We start from the raw sequence: 19,895 nt of genomic DNA, 5'->3' as shown, positions 1-19,895 counted from the left end.
GCAAACAACACACACAACTGCTTCCAAAACTCCTGTGTACAGTGGCCTCTGCCAGGTCTCTACTAGAAATAGTTTCTGAAAATCCTGTGTATTTCAGATGTGTGTGATTCCAGGCACCAAGATTCTGTTCTACAAGCATGACTCCATCAAAGACAAAAACAATACATGTTACAAAATGGCCTGTCACCTGCCCTGAAAAGAAATTAAACTCCCCTGTACAGAGCACATGATATGAAGTCTTTTTAAACTAGACCAACTTTAATCTTAACTCATACTTAATCTATTGTACACAAAGGTTTCATGAAATGCTTTACCAACATCAATTAATTAATCCACACCCTGTGAGGTAAGCCTGCCTAATTATCTCTGCAATAAGACCTGTAAAACCGGAACTTGTGTGAAGAGTAAATATTAGTAGTAACAATAATAAAAGTAGCTGCTAATATTTACTGAGTCTTTTCTAGGTACCTGAATTGCTGTTAAGCACTATTTATATATCATCACATTTAATCCTTATAAGGCACTTACAATGTAGAGAATATTCTTACTGTCATACAAATGAGGAGAAGGGTTCTTCTCTAACTACACAATTAGCAACCAAAATGGCAACAACTCGACTCAGATCTGTCAGACTCAAAATCTAAAGTGCAAGTTCTTAACAACACATTGGGTTGGCCAAAAAGTTCATTTATAAAACCCAAATGAACTTTTTGGCTACCCCGATACTATTCCTATCCAAAGTCCAAAACTGTACTTAGTCGTACTCCATGGGCAGGCCTCGTAGGGCCTATAAATATCAGCATAAATTCTGTATTTTTCTAGCTGTAGTTCAGCAAAAGCAGTGGTCTAAAATGTAGACTCTATGAATAATGGAGTTCTGGGAGTAGAGTCCTTCAGCACTCTGGAATAGCTCTCTGGTTACTATCTACTCTATCAGATGTGTCATAAGAATCCTTAAGAGAGAGAACCTGACGAAGAGTTTACTGACAGAATGTTCTATTTTAAACAACAGCACTTCGCAAGGCTGGTGCTAAGCAGAAAGACCAGTGGTTGACAAACCCAGAAGGAAAACTGAGATTTGGACAAAGAACTGTTGACCTCATGGTGGCGTGGAGCACTCACCAACTGCAACGGTCACCTGAAACCGCCTGAAGGCCCCGGACCGGAAAGGAGAGGCCGGGAGCGGGGGCAGAGGAAACCCACTAAGCTCACCGTCACAGCGTAGGCACTGCTGTGGTCTCCACCAAACATTTGGCCAGAATCGTTGCCTGAAGCCAAGCGGTTGAGAGTCTCATTCATCACAGCACTACCCCAAGCTGATGGGATCAGGAGCCCAGGCTGGAGTGTGGCAAAGAGAAAGGTTAGAGAGCCCTGACTGGGGCAGACCCTGAGGGGTACCTGCTGAGGACTCCGACAATACTCTGCAGGTACCAGGGAAGCCCTGAGGAACCTGGGCAGGAAAATAACAAGGTCAGATGTGAGCAGAATTCCGTAAGTGGCTGTGTTGCAAAAGACAGTCTTATGGACTCTGTGGGAGAGGGAGAGGGTGGGAAGATTTGGGAGAATGGCATTGAAACATGTAAAATATCATGTATGAAATGAGTTGCCAGTCCAGGTTCGATGCACGATACTGGATGCTTGGGGCTGGTGCACTGGGATGACCCAGAGGGATGGAATGGGGAGGGAGGAGGGAGGAGGGTTCAGGATGGGGAACACATGTAAACCTGTGGCGGATTCATTTTGATATTTGGCAAATCTAATACAGTTATGTAAAGTTTAAAAATAAAATAAAATGAAAAAAAAAAAATAAATAAATAAAATAAAAACAGTGAAAAAAAAAAAAGAAACCTTGAAGGGAGTAAGAGGATGACATGAGGGTCAGGAGACCATTTGAAGATGAGTGAGAGAGAGAAAAGGCTGAAGCCACGCCAGAAAGTAGAGAAGGTAGCAGAGATCTGCCTGGTATCACTGAGGCAAAAACATCAGACTTGAGTGAATGGGGGAGGAGGAGTCCAAGACTGCTGGACCCTAGACTGGATGACCCACGATGGCAGTCCCCAAGCTAAGGTGCTGATGGCGGGGCACAGATCTGGAGGGACAATCAAGCACACAGTGAGGGTACACGACATTCTCGTCAGTCCTTCATTTAACAACCTAGTTATCAAATAGTGAATGAGGCCAGGCAAGCTGCTGGGCACTGGAGACAAAGAAAATCTGCTCTTGGAGCTCACAGTGCACAGAGAGGCAAAAAATCCCACACACTGTCCCTCAGAGCTCTGACCCACAAGGGCGCAGGGCGTCTGGGTGCTTTGGTCAGAAGGGAGAAAAGGAACACAGGAAAGGCGTCAGATACCTCGGATCTGAAGTCAGCCTTAAAAGTCACCTGCTGGGAAGGCCATTTGCCAGGACAAGGGGCCCCTGGGGATTCCGGGCAGCAGGAACAGCACAGGACAGTCTCGAGATGTGTGCAGGGCCTGGCACACTGGGCCAGCTGAAGACGAAACTAGAGGAGCAGGCTGAGACTCAGCGCACAAAGAGCTCTGCGTGCCGTACTGAGGGTTTCATCAGGGAGCCACAGAAGCATCTGAAGACAGGGAAGGTTTGGATGTGGTAGCTTGAGGGTAAAGAATGGACAGAAGAGCGAAAGACAATCCCCTGACCACAGGGAAACTGCTTAGGATGGTGCTGCAGCAGCACAGGTAAGAGCGGAAAGCTCCCTCTCCATAGTGACAAGAGGCAAAAGTCATTTGGAATAAGGACCTAGAGATGAGGGCTAGAAACAGATTCTGAAATGGCCAGGCTGTGCTGCAGTGACCTTGCCCAGCAAGCTGGTCGAGACTAACCAGAGAAGGCTTCCTGTGGAATTAGAATTAAGGGGCAGGCAGCAAAGGGTGCCAGGACAAGAAAACAATCAAGAATGATGGGCAGAGACTCGGGAGAGACACTGTCACAGGGACCAAAGACAGTTAGTTGTGCAGGGGCCGCTGGTACTCGCATCGGGTGCTGCCCGGGAGGGAGGGTGGACAGGGGCTGGGAATCAGGCACTAAGCGGCCTGTGCAGCCAGCGGGGGATGGAGTTTAGAATGAGGAGCAAACATCAACGATGCAGTGAGGAGTCAGGAACGCAGCTACACTGCCCCTTGAGGAAAGTCAAGATCAGAGGACCAAGTTCTATTTAACCCAACCAGTGGACCCAGGGTACAGTGCTATCATAACTATGATTATTCTAAGGCTTAGAAGGTGGTTATGTTAACGGTGAGCACTTCTTGCCAAGGACTGATCTTATACTTTACAGGTATTAGCTCCATTAACCCTCACAACAACCTATGAGGTGGTTATTACTATTAATATGACCTCTGTTTAACTGATAAGGAAACGCAGGCAATCAAGTGACCTGCTCAAGGTCACCCAGCAAGTGGCCAAGACTGGAACTCAGAGCTGATACATCTAAGGTCACACACTTAACCTCGTACCTAAGGAATGAGCCTGGACCAGAATAATCTTCTCTACCAATCTGAAAGCCTTCAATGTTGGCATGAGGGAAGGCTGTAGATTCCATATGCAAACCCAGTGCAAAAACCCAGGTCTCTGAGGCTGCTTCCAGGAACCACTCAGGGGCTCTCTGCTCCCGTACCTCAGCCTTGAGCTACACATATTCCTCTGTCCCTGTCATACGAACCTCAATGTGACTGTTTTTGAGAGCTGTTAAAATGCACTGATTGAAACCATTATGAATAAAACCCAATTAAACAAGGGCAGTTTCCCTGGGACACAAAAAGGAGCTGGCTCCCATCTTTAACACACTACAAAGCTGCTAGGCTGCTAAGCAGGGTTGTTCTGTGATGACAAGAACAACTGCTGAAGACTCCCACTTCCTTAGCCTCAGCTGACATTTCCAGAGACCAGTATGTCAAGAGAGTACAGTGTGGCGGTGTAGAGTGAGAGTGCAGTAAAGTTTTAGAGTCAAAGACCTGAGTTCAAATTCTGATCCTGACTCTCATCAGCTGTATGATCACAGGCCAGCTGCATAAGCTCTCTTAGTTTCCCTGCCTGTAAACACCTACTATAAGAACACCTCTCCTTTACTGTGAAAGCTAAATGAAATTATACACAAGAGGTGTCTCACCAAGTGTGTGGTACATTTATGTGTCTCATACTATTTTTATTATTAAAATACACAGTTCTGATCCTCTGTGCCTTCCAAATCCGTCTCTCTCCCCCATTACAAGCTCACACTCCCGGATGCCCACTACTCTGTTTCCCAAGAGGAACACTGACTTATTTAGCTTGATATCTATATTTATATCTCATCATTTCTAAGAAAAGTATTTTCCTCTTTATAATAACAAATGTACGCATATCTTGCAAAGTACTTTACTCCTATCCCCTCCCGCTGTCTAAGCCCAATTTGAAAAGATAGGATTCCCAACTCCAGTGTGGACTTTTACATTTTAGGATCAGGAGTTCTGCACTTCAAAAGGTCTGTTTAAGAACAGCTGCAAAGGGACGTTCCTGGTGGTCCAGCGGTTAAGACTCGACCTTCCAATGCAAGGGGTATGGGTTCGATCCCTGTTCGGGGAATTAAGATCCCATATGCTGCAGGGTGTGTTTTAAAGTTGTAGAAAAAAATTTAACGAAAAAAGTTAAAAAAGGAACAGCTGCAGAGATGAGACCATGTTTAAGCAAGCCAGTTTTGCTGAAGGAAAGGGAAAGAGCCTGAACCATGGTTCTCACGTCAAAAAATTCCATCCAAAACGTAATTAAAAAAAAAAAAAAACACAAAAACACACCAGAACAAACGACGAAATCCATCCAGACTGAAGGCACCAACTACAGAGGCTTGTCATCTGTTGGAGGAGAAAGACAGGTTCTAGAAGATGCCAGGTTTCACTAACACTGCTAGGAACATCATTTGACCTTCCCCTGTTTCCTCAGTACAGTGTCTGAGAGAAGTTGTATTACCAAAGTAAACTTTCCAGATCCTAATAAATCCATTTTTTAAAGATTTTTTAAAAACCTTAACCTTTCTAGGAAAGAAACAAAAGTACAGCAGATATACAAAATCAAAACAAATATATTAAATGCAAAACTTGGGCAGATTTTTACTGAATATGTATACTCATGCATATATTTAAACACTACGTAAGTTTTAAACTTCCTTAGTCAATAGTCTGAAAGACAGCAGAGATTTCTAAGTATGTACACCATCTCTGCTGCAGGAGACGAATTCTTTCATTCAGATGACCCACGATGGAGTACGCAGCTCCTGTGTGTGCAATGGCGTGTCTGACACTTAGGAAGCAACAGGCCATCCAGGCACTGCTGCAAAATGCTGAAAACAGCTTAGAGCCCACAGCTTCATTCTACTGCTTAAGACAGATAAAATTACAGACTTTCCCCAAACCAGCCAATATCAGCAAAACTGCTCACAGAACTTTCCTCTAGTTTTTTTTCACTCTTCCTCTTTCTAAAACTAAGGCCCAAATGGTCAAGTTCACTGTATCAGAATCCAGAAAATAACCATGCGGCTTGATTTAAAATATCTTTTATGAACATTTATCATTTATTAACAGCATTAACCTGGTTTAAAAAATGTAATAATGAAAAACATCTTGCTAAGCACCTGTATTTTAAAATGAAATTACAAAACTCTATTAATATAATTTAACAGGTCTAGGTGTGAAATATTTAAGGAAGAATGTTAAATAAAACCAAGAAAACATAACCTAAGGGGAAACACTGAGTGAAAATATTGGCACCTCTTTCTCTTTCTCCCTCCCTTTCTTTCTCTCTTTCTTCCCAACCACATACATGGACATAAACAAAGGGGTCAAAGAGGAGTTAGAAAAGTTTTCTTTTTAATTAAAAAGAAACAAAACACGTTCAAATAAACCTGAAAAACAACTAGCCCTGACCCAACTAGCCCTGACCTCAGCCACTCTGAGTGCCACCTGACACTGCCAGAATCCGTCCCTGAGCTGGCAGCATTAGCCAGACGTTCCTGCTAAGCTTCTGCCACAGGAAACGCCGAGGCAGAAGGAAGGGTTTCTGCCAGCACAAAAGCCCATGTGATGATCACGTGGTGTGAACTGAGAGCTGGTTACAGGCTTTTGGAATGCAAGATCCACTTAATTTTGGCAAAATGCAGTTTTCTGGGCTCAAAAGAAAAAAAAAAAAAACACATAAGAGAGTGTCTGGACATCTCCAAGTAAATGATTCTGACAGACACGGAGAGGCAGAGCAGAGACTCTTGGGAGTGGCGGAGTTGTAGTCCCTTAAGTCTTGGGACTCTCAAACCTTAAACAGGAAACCAATCATTTGACAACAATATTCAAATTCCTGAAGAGCAAGCAAATTTCAGTAAAAAAATTTTCTATTCTCTTAAATTTTGAATATTCAGGAAAAAAAATACAAAAAATGTAATCGAAATAAATAGGGTTTTTGAAAAACTGACGAAGTAGGTCTCCTAGTTTCTGAGTGCTTTACCTCAGAAACAAAACCACAAATAACTATTAGATTCTTTTGGTCACTAAAATTAGTTCCAATTAATAAGTAACACTTTTATAACATAGTAGTTTGCAAATCTCTATCTCTAGCCTGAACTCTGGATCTGAACTTTCAACATGATCTCTTTCCTCACTTTGATGTCCATGACACCTCAGCCTTTCAAGAATTAAGATTGGCATCTCTGCCATTCCTGTCACTGTCACACACACATATCCACACACACACTCACACATACCCCCACAAACATCCAGCTCCTCTTCCTGTGCTCTCCCAACTATGCACCCTGTCGTTCAAGTCAGAGACCTGGGCCTCATTTTTGATTCATTCTTCACTGACCTGACCCCTTCACATTCAGTCAATCACCAATCTGCCTCTTCCTGTTGCCACTGCCACTGCCCTAGCTCAGGCTACCACTCTTATGTGTAGTAGTTAAGAGTCTGGGCTTTGGCTTCAGGCTGACTTGCTCTGCCATGTATTAACAGGGTGGACTTGGGAAGTCACTCATCATCAGAATCCTTAAATCTCCTGACCTAGAAAATGAAGAAAACAGTAACAACACTCACCTCACAGAGTTGTGAGTGAATTTAAATGAAATGATTACAGGTAAAAGCCTCTGAAACCGTGCCTGGACCTTAAGAAGTAGTCAATACATTTCAACCGTCACAATCGTCCTCCTTTCGTGTGTCCAGCACAATCCTCCGGGTTAGGCACCCTTTCTCTCCCAGCACCTCTACACTCTTTGCTAACTGTTTTGTCTCTCAACCCAGCTGTAAGCTCCCTAATGGCAAGGACTGAATATTTTTCCCATATATGATATGAATGAATGATTAATAAAACAATGATAATAAGTGATTATATATGAAGAGTAAGTATGTAATAATAAATGACTACACATGACTACTAATATATACTATTATACACTGAATGTGGTATTTATTTAGAGATCATAGGTGAGAAAAAGAAACAGTAACACAGACAGATTTAAGTCAGCAAGGAATTCCTAAACCGGTTGCCATAATATTTTGATGTGTAAGGTAACAAATTTTATTTTTAAGTAACTCTCAAGTTTTATCCTAGCAAGTAACATACATAGGCAATTCTTGATCTTAAAAAGATTCACTTTTGCTACTCAGCAATTTATTTTCCATGGTTTTGCAAGACAAAGATACTTGTTCCTCAAAACAAAGAACCACCCAACTGTTCTAGAACTGTGACTCAAATCTTTTCAGAGGAAGCACTTGAAAAAACATCTCTATGCGCCTGCACTGACATCTAAGACTGATATTTATGAGAAAGAAAAGAGCCATGCCTCAGAATGCTGAACCCACTCATTCACAAGTAGGAAGAGGAGACTCAAATGTTTCCCTTTGGGAGTGCATTCCTTTTTTTTTTTTATTAAAAAGCAGTGATGTGGTACCTTTCTACTGGTTCTACTAGTTACAAGAAAATTACCCTCTTTCTTAGGCTATGAAAGCAAACTGTCCTTAGTTTTTTGAGATGAAGAGAAGAGAAAAACAATTGTGATTTTATTTCAAAAATTTAAAGGGGGGTGTTCTGACTCAAATCTCTCGACCTTCTGAGAGAAGTTCAAGGTGAGGGCAGAAGGCTCCTACTCTGTTCCTCTCCAGGTGAGTGGGCATGAGGATACCTGGGCTCCATAGACGCGCTGCATCGCTTGAAGCAGCTGGTTGGTATAATCTGTGAGAGTGCCAGCATCTTCCTCAAACACACTCAGTAAAGAGCGAGTCTGCAAGAAAAGAGGCAAATATTATTTCTAAGTGGAAAAGTTACAAAAGAAGTAAAACAAATACATATACACACACAGAACTGGGAAGGGAAGATGCCTGTTCTCTGGCTTTATTATTTTATCGCTAATACTGGTACAAGTTGATTCCTGGAGCTTTAATTTAGAATTCCTTTTCTAATCCTTTAGACTACAGTGCAAGGCCAAACTGAATACAGTTCGAGTACTGGGAACAGAGAAGGAAAGCCAATTTCTAAAGGGTTAAGACTCAAGGGCTATTATCTGTCTCTACTTTAGCCTCTACCTAAGCGCCAGTAAAGTTCATCCAATAAAGTAGTGTTAAAAAGGGCAGCCTCTCCCTTCAAGCCCATAACTTGAACTCAGTGTCAGTCCTGTCTGTGTACCTGGGGTGTGGTCACCCAGCACTGCATCATCACAGTAGTTAACCATCTGTCTGGTTTTCTGCAATCTTGAGTGTCTTGCAGGAGTGTGTCATTCCTTCCGCTTAAGACACTACAGTCAATCGCCATGTCTTACGTCACATTCTAGTCAACCACATTTTTAAACTCATGGCCAGGAAATTTCGTGTACTATGGGCATGCCAGCAGAAGTTCTGGGCACAAAACTCAAATAGAAACTTAGGAACGCTAGCTCCATTCCTTTGGGAAGACTACTCAGGGTTTCAAGAACAGCTAAGCAATGTCTTAGATGAAAGGTATTTCCTATCATTTTCATGCAGAGTGCCTGATCTGCTGAGCACTAAGAAAATATTTATATATTGGAAGATGTCTAAAGAAGTATCACGGCATCACATAAGAGACCATGTCTGTTCAAGGGACTACTGTCAATATGTCCAGCACAATGGGAAACATTAGTGACAATGGGATCTCTATTTCGGAAAACAACCCACTAGGCAGCGAACAGAGAGTAAACTACAGAAATGTCTTTAATAAGGTGATTCCAGGGCAGCTTACAAAGAACAATCCATTAAGGTGCATAGTTTCCCTGCAAAGGAATTTCAATTCCTTCTTTCTTTTTCTAACTTATCTCAGGCAAGAGAACAATAACTGACCCCAAAGCATCCCCCAATAAACTAGAAGAGAAATCCAGGCGTTTGAATTGTCTGACCTTTGATTTTGTTGACAAACTCTGGGGCACTTCACAGCAGTACATATTATCCTGGCTTTGCCTGAGGTCTTTATGGCTAAAAATACCTTCTCTGAAACCAGTGAACTCTCTTCAGTACCAATTCCTATCAACAGAAGGATCAGAACAAATAAAACAAAAATCATGGCTGTGACCCACTGGATCTCTTAATCCATCACTGGATGGCAATGAGTAGATGAAAAACATTGGTTTAGAATTCTTTATTATATCTCTTTCAAATATACTATTTGAAGAAAGAAGATCGCTAAAAGATGTTTTCGGAACCTACAGTGACTAGTCTATTACTCTGGAGTCATTCATTCACATATATACTTCAGCCTTCATCCAATATTGGATGGGAATTGCGATTCAGTGGTGATCAGAACCAACTCTGTTCTCCAGAAGATTATACTCTATTGGGCCCTCTCAAAGGTTCTGCGATCCCCTTGGGACCATGTCAGTCCTGGGTCCAAATTCAGGCCCTAACACTAATTTGCAGGTAACTCTAGAAGTAAAGAAAGTCCTTACGGTGCCTGCCAGTGTCTAACACTAGTGGTAGCAGAGGATAGTGATCATGAAGCAGATAAGGAACGTCAGTCGCTTATTACACGTTGGCTTCACATGTATGATTTCATTTCAACACTACGGCAACATTATCTACACAGTTAACTACTGATATAAACATCAGCTAATAGAAGAGAGCCTTTCGGTACTCATGGTGTCAACGATGAAGGAGTTCTTCAATGTTTATTATGATTTGGGTTCCTTTCTTTGCTATAACAGTATGTCTAAGAGAAAGAAAAAGAGTGATACAACTGGATCGAGGCTATTTAATTTTTTAAAGTACTACTCCCATCCATTTAGTTGAATCCTACTTACTGTTTTTAAAACTCTTAGGAACAAAACAGAATGGAAAATGAGCTGTAGGATGAAACGAGAGGGCTTGTATAAACATTCTCCACAAACAGAGTAGAAAGAAAACTAAAAACTACCATTTACTCTGTACGTCCTATGTATCAGACACTGTGTCAAGCACTAAATACTACTTCATCTAATCCTTCCACCAACTTCATTAGATACCACAGTTAAACTAACGCATTTTACAGATGATAAAACTGAGGCTCATCAAGGTTAAGAAACCTCCCACAACTGGGAAGCAGCAGGGCTGCAATGTAAACCCAGGTCTGGCTGGCACCAATGGCCAACGTTGTTTCCACCACAGGAGTCTGCATCCATCACCCAGCAAAGGTGGGTCTCGTCAGTGGGTGTGCCGCTTGGCCCACAGCCCCCCATCCCGTCTGGAGGCGGGATGCAGCCGTCTGGAGCTGGCTTCTCTTTGGTCATCCTACTATCATGCTCTTACCTGTGATAGCAGCCAAAGCTACATCACAAATCTTTTCTTTATATCCTGAACATGTTTATCATGATACTCACTAAAACTGACAAAAACACTCCTATCTTCCCTTTCTAACTGAACGAGGCCACGATCATCTTGAAAAAAAATACCCAGCTATCTCAGACACTGTTTTAATATCCACAGTTATCAGCCATCTGTTTAAACTTATACATGGAACAACAGGAATGTTCTGAGATATGAAGAAGGAATAGGACCAGTCACAGGTACACTAGTTGCTGGAAAGGTCTACCAAAAAATCCAGAGGACACTGTTGCATATAATTATAAGGACAATAACAGCAATCATTTATGGAGTTACTGTAACATGCAAGCGTGGAGATATTGATACTTTACATATGTTACTTATTCTTCATAAGAATTAAGCAAGTATTTTATTCTGATTTTACACGTGCTGAAACACAAGTTCAGAGAGGTTGAGTCACCTGCTGGATCAAGATTTAAATTCCATCCTTTCTCTACTACTCTATACTTTCAAGAGTATGCCTGGACAGAAGAACAAAACCAAACACCTCAGCCTTAGCTCCACATTACCTTCCATCTTACAATAAAGAAACCAAGTGTAATCTAACAAAATAGTCCTAAACATTTTTCACGCCTAAAAACAGCATCTACTTATATAATGGCACAATTTCAATAGCTGTGATTATAAAATTTACACACACATATGTGTATATTTTATATATATTTAAAATGTTTCAATATTTATCACATATAATATATACAAGTATAAATACTACATATATATATTTAAGGTAAAAACAAAACTCTTATTCCCATATTATGGGAGAGGGACAGAAATGTCTCAGTAGAACCAAGTCTACTGAAATAAAAATGTATTATAAACAAAGAGTACAGCAGGACAAAAGTCTTCCACAATGAAGACAAAACCACTAGGCAATGTTCTGCTGCATCTTGCCGGAGTTAAAAAAGGCCTGGTTTCCCAGCTGGACCTCTCACTGCATAATCTCAGAACTTAGTCTTTAAACTGTCTGTGCTTCAGTTGAGCCAACTGCAAAGGAAACAAACATCATAACAAAACAGCAAGCAACAGCGCTTCACTTTATCTCAAAAGCACACCACGTACAGGAAAAAGAATAGCGCCTAGAGAAGGGCAAGCTGCAGCAGCTCAAAGTTGCATTTGTGTTCCTATCACAGTAGTATTCACACAGTGCAGGAAATGCTGCTCTCCTTGTCTGTCTCCCAGAACAGACTGTGAACCAACAGAGGGCAGGCATTCTAATCTGTCATTACATTCCAGCATTTACCAGCACTTAGCCAGGAGCAGGGGACTTCCCAGGTGGCTCTAGTGGTAAAGAACCCACCTGCCAATGTAGGAGACAAAGGAGACACAAGTTCAATCCCTGGGTCAGGAAGAACCCTTGCAGAATGGAATGGCAACCCACTCCAGTATTCGTGCCTGGAGAATTCCATGGACAGAGGAGCCTGGCGGGCTACAGTCCATAAGGTTGCAGACATGACTGAAGTGACTTAGCACAGCACAGCCAGAATCAGAGGCTCCCAAACAGCAACAGAGACAAGTATCTTAATCCCTAAAACATTCTGTTGCTCATATAGCAGAGATCAAATTGTGAACATCCGTTGGATCACTGAGAAAGCAAGTGAGTTCCAGAAAAACATCTTCTGGAACTTCTGCTTTATTGACTAGGCCAAAGCTTTGATTGTGTGGATCACAACAAACTGTGGAAAACTCTTGAAGAGATGGGAATACCAGACCACCTTACCTGCCTCCTGAGAAATCTGTATGCAGGTCAAGAAGCAACGGTTACAACTGGACATGGAACAACAGACTGGTTCCAAATGGGGAAAGGAGGACATCAAGGCTGTATATTGTCACCCTGCTTATTTAACTTATATGCAGAGTACATCATTTGAAATGTTGGGCTGGATGAAGCACAAGTTGGAATCAAGATTGCCAAGAGAAATATCTATAACCTCAGATATGCAGATGACACCAACCTTATGGCAGAAAGCAAAGAACTAAAGAGCCTCTTGATGAAAGTGAAAAAGGAGAGTGAAAAAGTTGGCTTCAAACTCAACATTCAGAAAATGAAGATCATGGTATCCGGTCCTATCACTTCATGGCAAATAGATGGGGAAACAATGGAAACAGGGAGATACTTAATTTGGGGGGCTCCAAAATCACTGCAAATGGTGACTGCAGCCATGAAAATAAAAGACGCTCACTCCTTGGAAGAAAAGTTATGACCAACCTAGACAGCATATTAAAAAGCAGACATTACTTTGCCAACAAAGGTCCATCTAGTCAAGGCTATGATTTTTCCAGTAGTGGTGTATGGATGTGAGGGTTGGACTATAAAGAAAGCTGAGTGCCGAAGAATTGATGCTTTTGAACTGTGGTGTTGGAGAAGACTCTTGAGAGTCCCTTGGACTGCAAGGAGATCAAACTAATCAGTCCTAAAGGAAATCAGTCCTGAATATTCACTGGAAGGACTGATGCTGAAGCTCCAATACTTTGGCCACCTGATAGGAAGAACTGACTCCTTAGAAAGACCCTGATGCTAGGAAAGACTGAAGGCGGGAGGAGAATGGAATGAGAGGATGAGATGGTTGGATGGCATCACTGACTCGACTGACATGAGTGTGAATAAGCTCTGGGAGTTGGTGATGGACAGGGAAGCCTGGCATGCTGCCATCCAAGGGGTTGCAAAGAGCTGGACATGACTGAGTGACTGAACTGAACCAGAAATAATACATGTACACTCATCAACTAGTCTTATAATACGTTGTGCAGGGCTGTGAACTATAAAGAAAAAAGGACGTGAACAGATGTATCTAAGGTCAGTGAACTGTTATTCAGCTCCTCTTGGGTCACTGCGTTTAAACATAAAAGCTTCTGTGTTCATTAATGAATCCTATGCAACCAGGTTACTGGAGTAACCCTCATAAATACTCCACATAAAACAAGAGGAAACAAACAATAGACGGTTTCTTAAGAACGCTTCCTTTTAGTGAAATATTCTACGTCACCGATGACAGAAAAGCCAGGTGCTAGGTGGCTGGGCTAACTTCAACAACATAGGCAGACTGCCCGAGTTCCAATCCTGGTTCTTCCACTCTATAATGTATAATCTTGGGGGCAAATTATTTAACTTCTCTGCTCCTTGGTAACTTTAATAGAGGACCTACTTCAAAAGATTGTTGGATTAGATGAGTTAATATATGTAAAGTATTGAGAACAGTGCCTGGCACATAAAATGCATATATGATACAGGTGTTTGCTATGGTTTTTATTCTTTATAGATAAAACGAAGGAGTTGGATTAGATTCCTTTCAATTAGAAGTCTATGAATCTCTTGGGAGGAAAGCTGCATTAGGCACAGGCCCCACACAAGAACACTATGCTTTGATGGTTATCAGAGACCGTCCTAGAAGTTAGCTTCCTTTCAAACCTCACCAAGAAGCCTTGTAAGTGACACTCACGTCTCAAAAGCAATGACAAATTCATCACATAAAGAGGAACCCTAAAGACGAATGACAAGGCCTCCATACCTCTTCTTCCTCAAGCATGATAAAACTTTAAGCCCCTTAAAGATCATCTGCTCCTCATTCTGCAGATGAGAAAAACCGAGCCAGTCACACTATTGGGCTCTTGCTGTCGCTTGGTCATGTTCAACTCTTTGCAACTCCGTGGAGTGTAGCCCACTAGGCTGCTCTGTCCATGGGATTTCCCAGGCAAGAATACTGGAGTGGGTTGCCATTTCCTCCTTCAGGGGATCTTCCCGATTCAGGGTTTGAACCGGGCCTCTTGTGTCTCCTGCATTGGCACATGTGTTTTTTATCACTGGGAAGCCCCAGTCACAGGACAGGGATGAGGAATTCACCCAAATCAAATGATGAGTTAATGTTAGAGCCACAATTAGGACCCAGGTGTCCCAACTTGCTTGCCAGTCCTCTTTAGCCTGCCTCATAGCTGAGTACATCCTGAAAACACTCAGAACTAGTGCATATTCACTGATGTGAGAACCAAAAATTCCAAATGTTAACTCCTCAGTGAGGGCAACACTGAGATTCAGTTAGTGCAGCCTCTCTCATCTGGCTCAGCCATCAGAATGCTCCATTAGGAAAGCAAAGTTATCTTTGCACCTCAGTTTCTCCAACTACAAAGCAAGTGGAAATCCTTGTTCAAAATGATAGAAATCCCACTTTATTATCTTCAGATCTCACATAACAGGTCTGAGGATGGACAAAATGACTTTTACCAGGGGCTTTTGTCCCATCAAAATGCCAGAAGTACAGAGACTTCAAAGCAGTCTTTGAAAAAGTCAATCAGACCTGAGGATGCCAATTAAAAAAAAAAAAGAAATTCACAGCTTCCTTACAATTTCTTGACTATGTAAGGAAGATCACAAAGAAATGGGCACAAGATTTTAAGCACAGAGTCCTTTGATTACTAAGTCTGAAATGGAGAGATGTAGAATGGGTAAGTTCATCAAAGGATCATTTCCAGGAGGCCCAATTACATTAAGAAGAAAATGGAAAGGCAGCAAAAAGGGAAGAGAAGTTGTGAGAGGAAAATAGTTTACTCTTAAAATCTTACTCTCATTTTCTAAGAGTTGAGATACTAGGGAATAAAGAGCCTTACTTAAGGAACCCAAGGATGCAGAGCCACTAGGGTAAATAAGAAGCTGGGGAAACGTTAATGAAGGTGAACAAAGGTTCCCTGGGGAAAGGTGTACTGATTTAGGAACTAAAGTCATTCTGCACTCACTATATTTACACACCAGCTTTCTGCAGAGCTCAAAGGACTTGAATCTCATCTGGGGAGTGCTAATGAAGTTTCCCTGTGCGACAAATGAGAGAGGTATTGTATTATTACAATTTCCTCTTCACAAATGAGAAAACAGGGCCAAGGGGAGCTCTGGCACCGCTGGGAAAGAGGTCGAGGCTCTCTGCCTCTCACTCTGGCCCTAAATCCACCAGGTCCCAGCATATCAGCAGCAGTAATAAGACTGACTTCTTATTCTGTGCCAGACATTACTCGCTAACAACTTTACAGGCATTTCTTTAATTCTAACAACTCTAGAAGGCAGGCACAATTATTATCCCTATCTTACAGATGACGAAACTGAGGCAGAAAAACACTATCTGCCCGGGGCACTCGGCTAGTAAGCGGTGGAGCCCAGGTGTAGGCCAAGCAGCCCCGGTTTCAGCTGAGTTTGGAAAGGGGTCGGGACACAAAGACAGGGGGTTGCTTTCCCGGTGTCTCCAGCTCTGCCTGAGGGATGCCATGTTCCGGAGCATCCCGGGTTCAGGACATTGGGCCGGGACCCGCCCCCTCCTTGCCCCCAAGGTGGCCCGGCGTACTCCCCGCCTCCACCCCGGGGCTGGAAGGGCCTCCTCGGCCTCAAGCCCTCGGGCGAGGGGGACCCGGGCGGCGGGAGGTACCTGGGGGCTGTCCTGCAACGCCTCCTCTAGCAAGAGCTTGTCCACAGCGGGCATGGTGCCGCGCGGAGAGCCGAGGGCCGGATGGAAGCACGGACAGCGGATGGCGCGGCAGTCGAGGGTGCTCCAGGCTCAGGCGACGAGCGTATGCTCTGTGCCCTGGGTGGCCCCGCGCGCGCCCACGCCTGGCCAGTGGCCGCCGCCGTACGCCCGCCGGCCCTCCTCTCAGCCCAGCCCTCAGCTGAGCAGGAACAACAGGAAGTGTGGCGAGCGCCCGACACGGCCACCGGAAGTGTGGCGGCCCCGCTTCCGCCAGCGCCCTTCTCTCGCGGGAAACCGCATACCCCGCCGGGCTCCCAGAGAGAAGTGTGTGAGGGTTGGTGGTTAAGGGGCCAGTGTTTAAGCTTGTGAATGCATCTAAAGTCCAGGAGGGGGAACTCAAGAGCAGAAGTGAGTGAAAGTCGCTCAGTCGTGTCTGACTCTTTGCGACCCCATGGACTATTCACTCCATGGAATTCTCCAGGCCAGAACACTGGAGTGGGTAGCCTTTGCCTTCTCCAGGGGATCGTCCCAACCCAGGGAGCAAACCCAGGTCTCGCGTTGCAGGCAGATTTTTTACCAGCTGAGTCACAAGAGCGCAAAGATAAGGTTTTATCTGCTTGTGGTACCCAGACTTTTTGAGTAAAGGAGATTAAGAGCCGATAGGTTTTGAAAATCTGTGCAATGCTGTGTGAAAATCTTAAGCTCCCCGTACCACTTTTTCTAGAAAAATCTCAGTGCCCTCGGGACAGCTCTGAGAGCAGAGAGGTCAGCTAGTTCTAGGGAAAAAAAAAAAAAAAAAAGGTAACTGAATCATCTGTGGTATTTGGAAATAACCTTTTGGAAAACCACAGCTATTTGGCTAATATGGTTAGGTCTCGTCCTCGTGAATTGCTATGTTGTATCATTTTGGAAAATGTCCTAATAAAGTTTTTAGGGTAGATGATCTAGTTCAGTGTTGTCATTTAGAGATTTTTTTTAAGGGACCCTAAGAATGGTTTCGGAGAAGGCGATGGCACCCCACTCCAGTACTCTTGCCTGGAAAATCCCATGGACGGAGGAGCCTGGTAGGCTGCAGTCCATGGGGTCGCGAAGAGTCGGACACGACTGAGCGACTTCATTTTCACTTTTCACTTTCATGCATTGGAGAAGGAAATGGCAACCCACTCCAGTATTCTTGCCTGGAGAATCCCAGGGACGGCGGAGCCTGGTGGGCTGCCGTTTCTGGGGTCGCACAGAGTCGGACACGACTGAAGCCACTTAGCAGCAGCAGCAGCAAGAATGATTTGGTCAGAGTCAGTTAATGGAAGCTAGAGGAAAAAGAGAAAGAGGGAAGAGGAGGCGATGGTGAATACTGGCAAATGAAACTTGGTATCTTCTTATACCAAAGGCAAGGGTTTCAGAATCTCCTTCTTTAGGAATCTAAGATTTTTTGTAATAGGACATATCACCAAAAACAAAAACACCAAAACCAAACCAACAAACAAAAAAGGCAAGCAGAATATGATTTTTAAAAAAATACAAATTCTGTGTTTTATAGAAAAACCTAGGTATATTAAGGCACAGTCTGAATTGCAAACACCTCTGAAAAGCCAGTGATGTTCTGCCTGATCACTTGAAAACTCCAAGGCCATTATTCCGTCTGGCTCTAGACAGCACTAACCTTTTCCTGAGCCATGGTGTAGGCTCCATGGGGAAATCATGCACCATCCTTTCCCCACCATATTCTTTCTTCTTGTTGGGTAGAATCACGCTCATACCATGTTTCTTCCTTTTCCTGTATTTTCTATCAAGTATCATTCAGCGCTAGTGGTAAAGAAACCAGCTGCCAATGCAGGAGGTTTAAGAGATGTTGGTTGGATTCACGGGTCTGGAAGATTCCCTACAGGTAGGGCATGGCAACCCACTCCAGTGTTCTTTCCTGGAGAATCCCATGGACAGAGGAGCCTGGCAGGATGCAGTACATAGGGTGGCAAAGAGTCAGACACGACTAAAGCTCCTTAGCCCTCATGCACATCATTCAGTTAATTGCACCTCATACCCTCTCCCAACTCTTTTGTGACTGAAATCCTTTTCCACAAGGTCAGACTCAACCACTTTCTTCTCCCTTCCTAGCACCAAAGATTGCTACCTCCTCTGAGTCTTGACTGTCATCGGATGTGACTTGATTGTCATCCAGCTTGACTTACTCCGTAGGGCCTTTTCTTTCTATATGCAGGTCTTATTCTGTCTATAAATAGTGAGTCTCTCTGTATCACCTTCCCTCTATTTTAAATACTGAGACACATAATAACAAATACAAGTTTGCTATTTATAGCACACTCATTTCTTCCAACTCCTTTCCAATTAAGAGGAATTTCCCTCAACCTTCCATCTTGCTTTGTTTCTACCCTTCCATTCAATTGGAAACACAACAGTTGTTAACTGCCTACCAAACAAACACTAAAAAGTCCTTCTGAAGATAAGAATAGTACAAGACTGTATCAAGGGAGAGATATTGCATGTATCTTTATTTGAAATAGATGTAAAAAGGGAACAGAATACTTGAAAGGTCTCAAAAGTCCCATTGGGAATTGCCACAACATTTTTCATGCACCCCTCATCTCCTGATTGAAGTTACTCTTCCTGAAACACCAGTATTCAAAGTTGTTTAAACTGTGTTCTTACATGATGCCATTACTTTTCTATGTTTTATTGCTACATTATGGGCTAAAGAGCCTTAGTGGGATTTCTTGGCACTTAAGTACCATTTATAAAATTGTTTCTGTGGGAAAATGCATCCCAAATTCAAAACAACTAAGTTATAAAACCAACCTGGGAATACAAAACATTTGTAAATGTTTAATTAATTTCATTAATTTATCCAATTATTCATTCATGTAATAAATATAGGCTGCTCAATGCTAAGCACTGTGTCTCCCACTTATTTTACTATCTTCTTTGTGATTCTCATTTAAATTCTGAAGCCAAGGATTCTCCTCTTCAATAATTAATCTGTACAAAACTATGTTAGAGGAGTTTTTATGTAAACAAGAGACATTTTTCGTTATAAGTATCTGCCCCTATTAACCTCTTGTGAGAGTAGACTGCAAACATCCACCCAGATGTATCTGAAATCCCTGGACAGCTGTGAGGTTGCTGACAGGAAGTAGAGAAATGGACAACTTAGAGTTGCCATGTCCTCTGAGGAGAGACAGCTGAACTCTACGGAGCTACAATCTTTTTACCCATTGAAGACCAATGGGGAAAAGTACAGTGTTGTTTCTATAGGCAACTATCTATGTGTCCTGTATTAGTCAGGACTTTCTCAGTTGCAACTGACAGAAACCTAAGTCCTGTTTGCTTAAAGAAAACATAAAGGTCTGGGAGAAACTGAGGGATGAGAAGACTGTATTTCTTAGATTATTTGTACACTGATGAGGATGAACCAGTGGAACGGGGGAAACGGAAGATACAGAAGGGAGGAGAGATAATTGCAGGAACACAATCCTTGAGCAGACGAAAAGGAGTGGGAACCTAGTCACACATGGGGGGAATAGAAGCAGGGATAGAGCATTCAGGTTGATAGATAAGACAGTAGGTTGGTAGATTAAATGGAGAAAGATGGAGGAGCTCTTTT

General features: G+C 42.9%; 1 protein-coding gene across 4 annotated transcripts in view; it reads right to left on the bottom strand.

The window, feature by feature from the left end:
* APPL2 (adaptor protein, phosphotyrosine interacting with PH domain and leucine zipper 2) overlaps nucleotides 1-16,520 on the bottom strand; it is a 52,363-nt gene extending 35,843 nt beyond the window's left edge. Inside the window, exons 1-3 of one of the 4 annotated variants that reach the window (XM_055574899.1) lie at nucleotides 16,241-16,520; nucleotides 8,156-8,254; nucleotides 4,791-4,847 (exon numbers count right to left, since the gene is read on the bottom strand). In XM_055574899.1, the coding sequence (XP_055430874.1) occupies nucleotides 4,791-4,847; nucleotides 8,156-8,254; nucleotides 16,241-16,294 (210 nt within the window). In that variant the 5' untranslated portion in view covers nucleotides 16,295-16,520. The remainder of the gene's footprint in view (nucleotides 1-4,790; nucleotides 4,848-8,155; nucleotides 8,255-16,240) is intronic. The other 3 variants (XM_055574896.1, XM_055574897.1, XM_055574900.1) reach the window with 3 other exon arrangements.
* Nucleotides 16,521-19,895: the final 3,375 nt, after the last annotated feature.

Source organism: Bubalus kerabau, chromosome 1 (genome assembly GCF_029407905.1).
Source record: "Bubalus kerabau isolate K-KA32 ecotype Philippines breed swamp buffalo chromosome 1, PCC_UOA_SB_1v2, whole genome shotgun sequence".
NCBI lineage: Eukaryota > Metazoa > Chordata > Mammalia > Artiodactyla > Bovidae > Bubalus > Bubalus kerabau.
The sequence above is the reverse complement of the archived record's forward strand: the minus strand, read 5'-3'. Positions and strand labels throughout refer to the sequence as shown.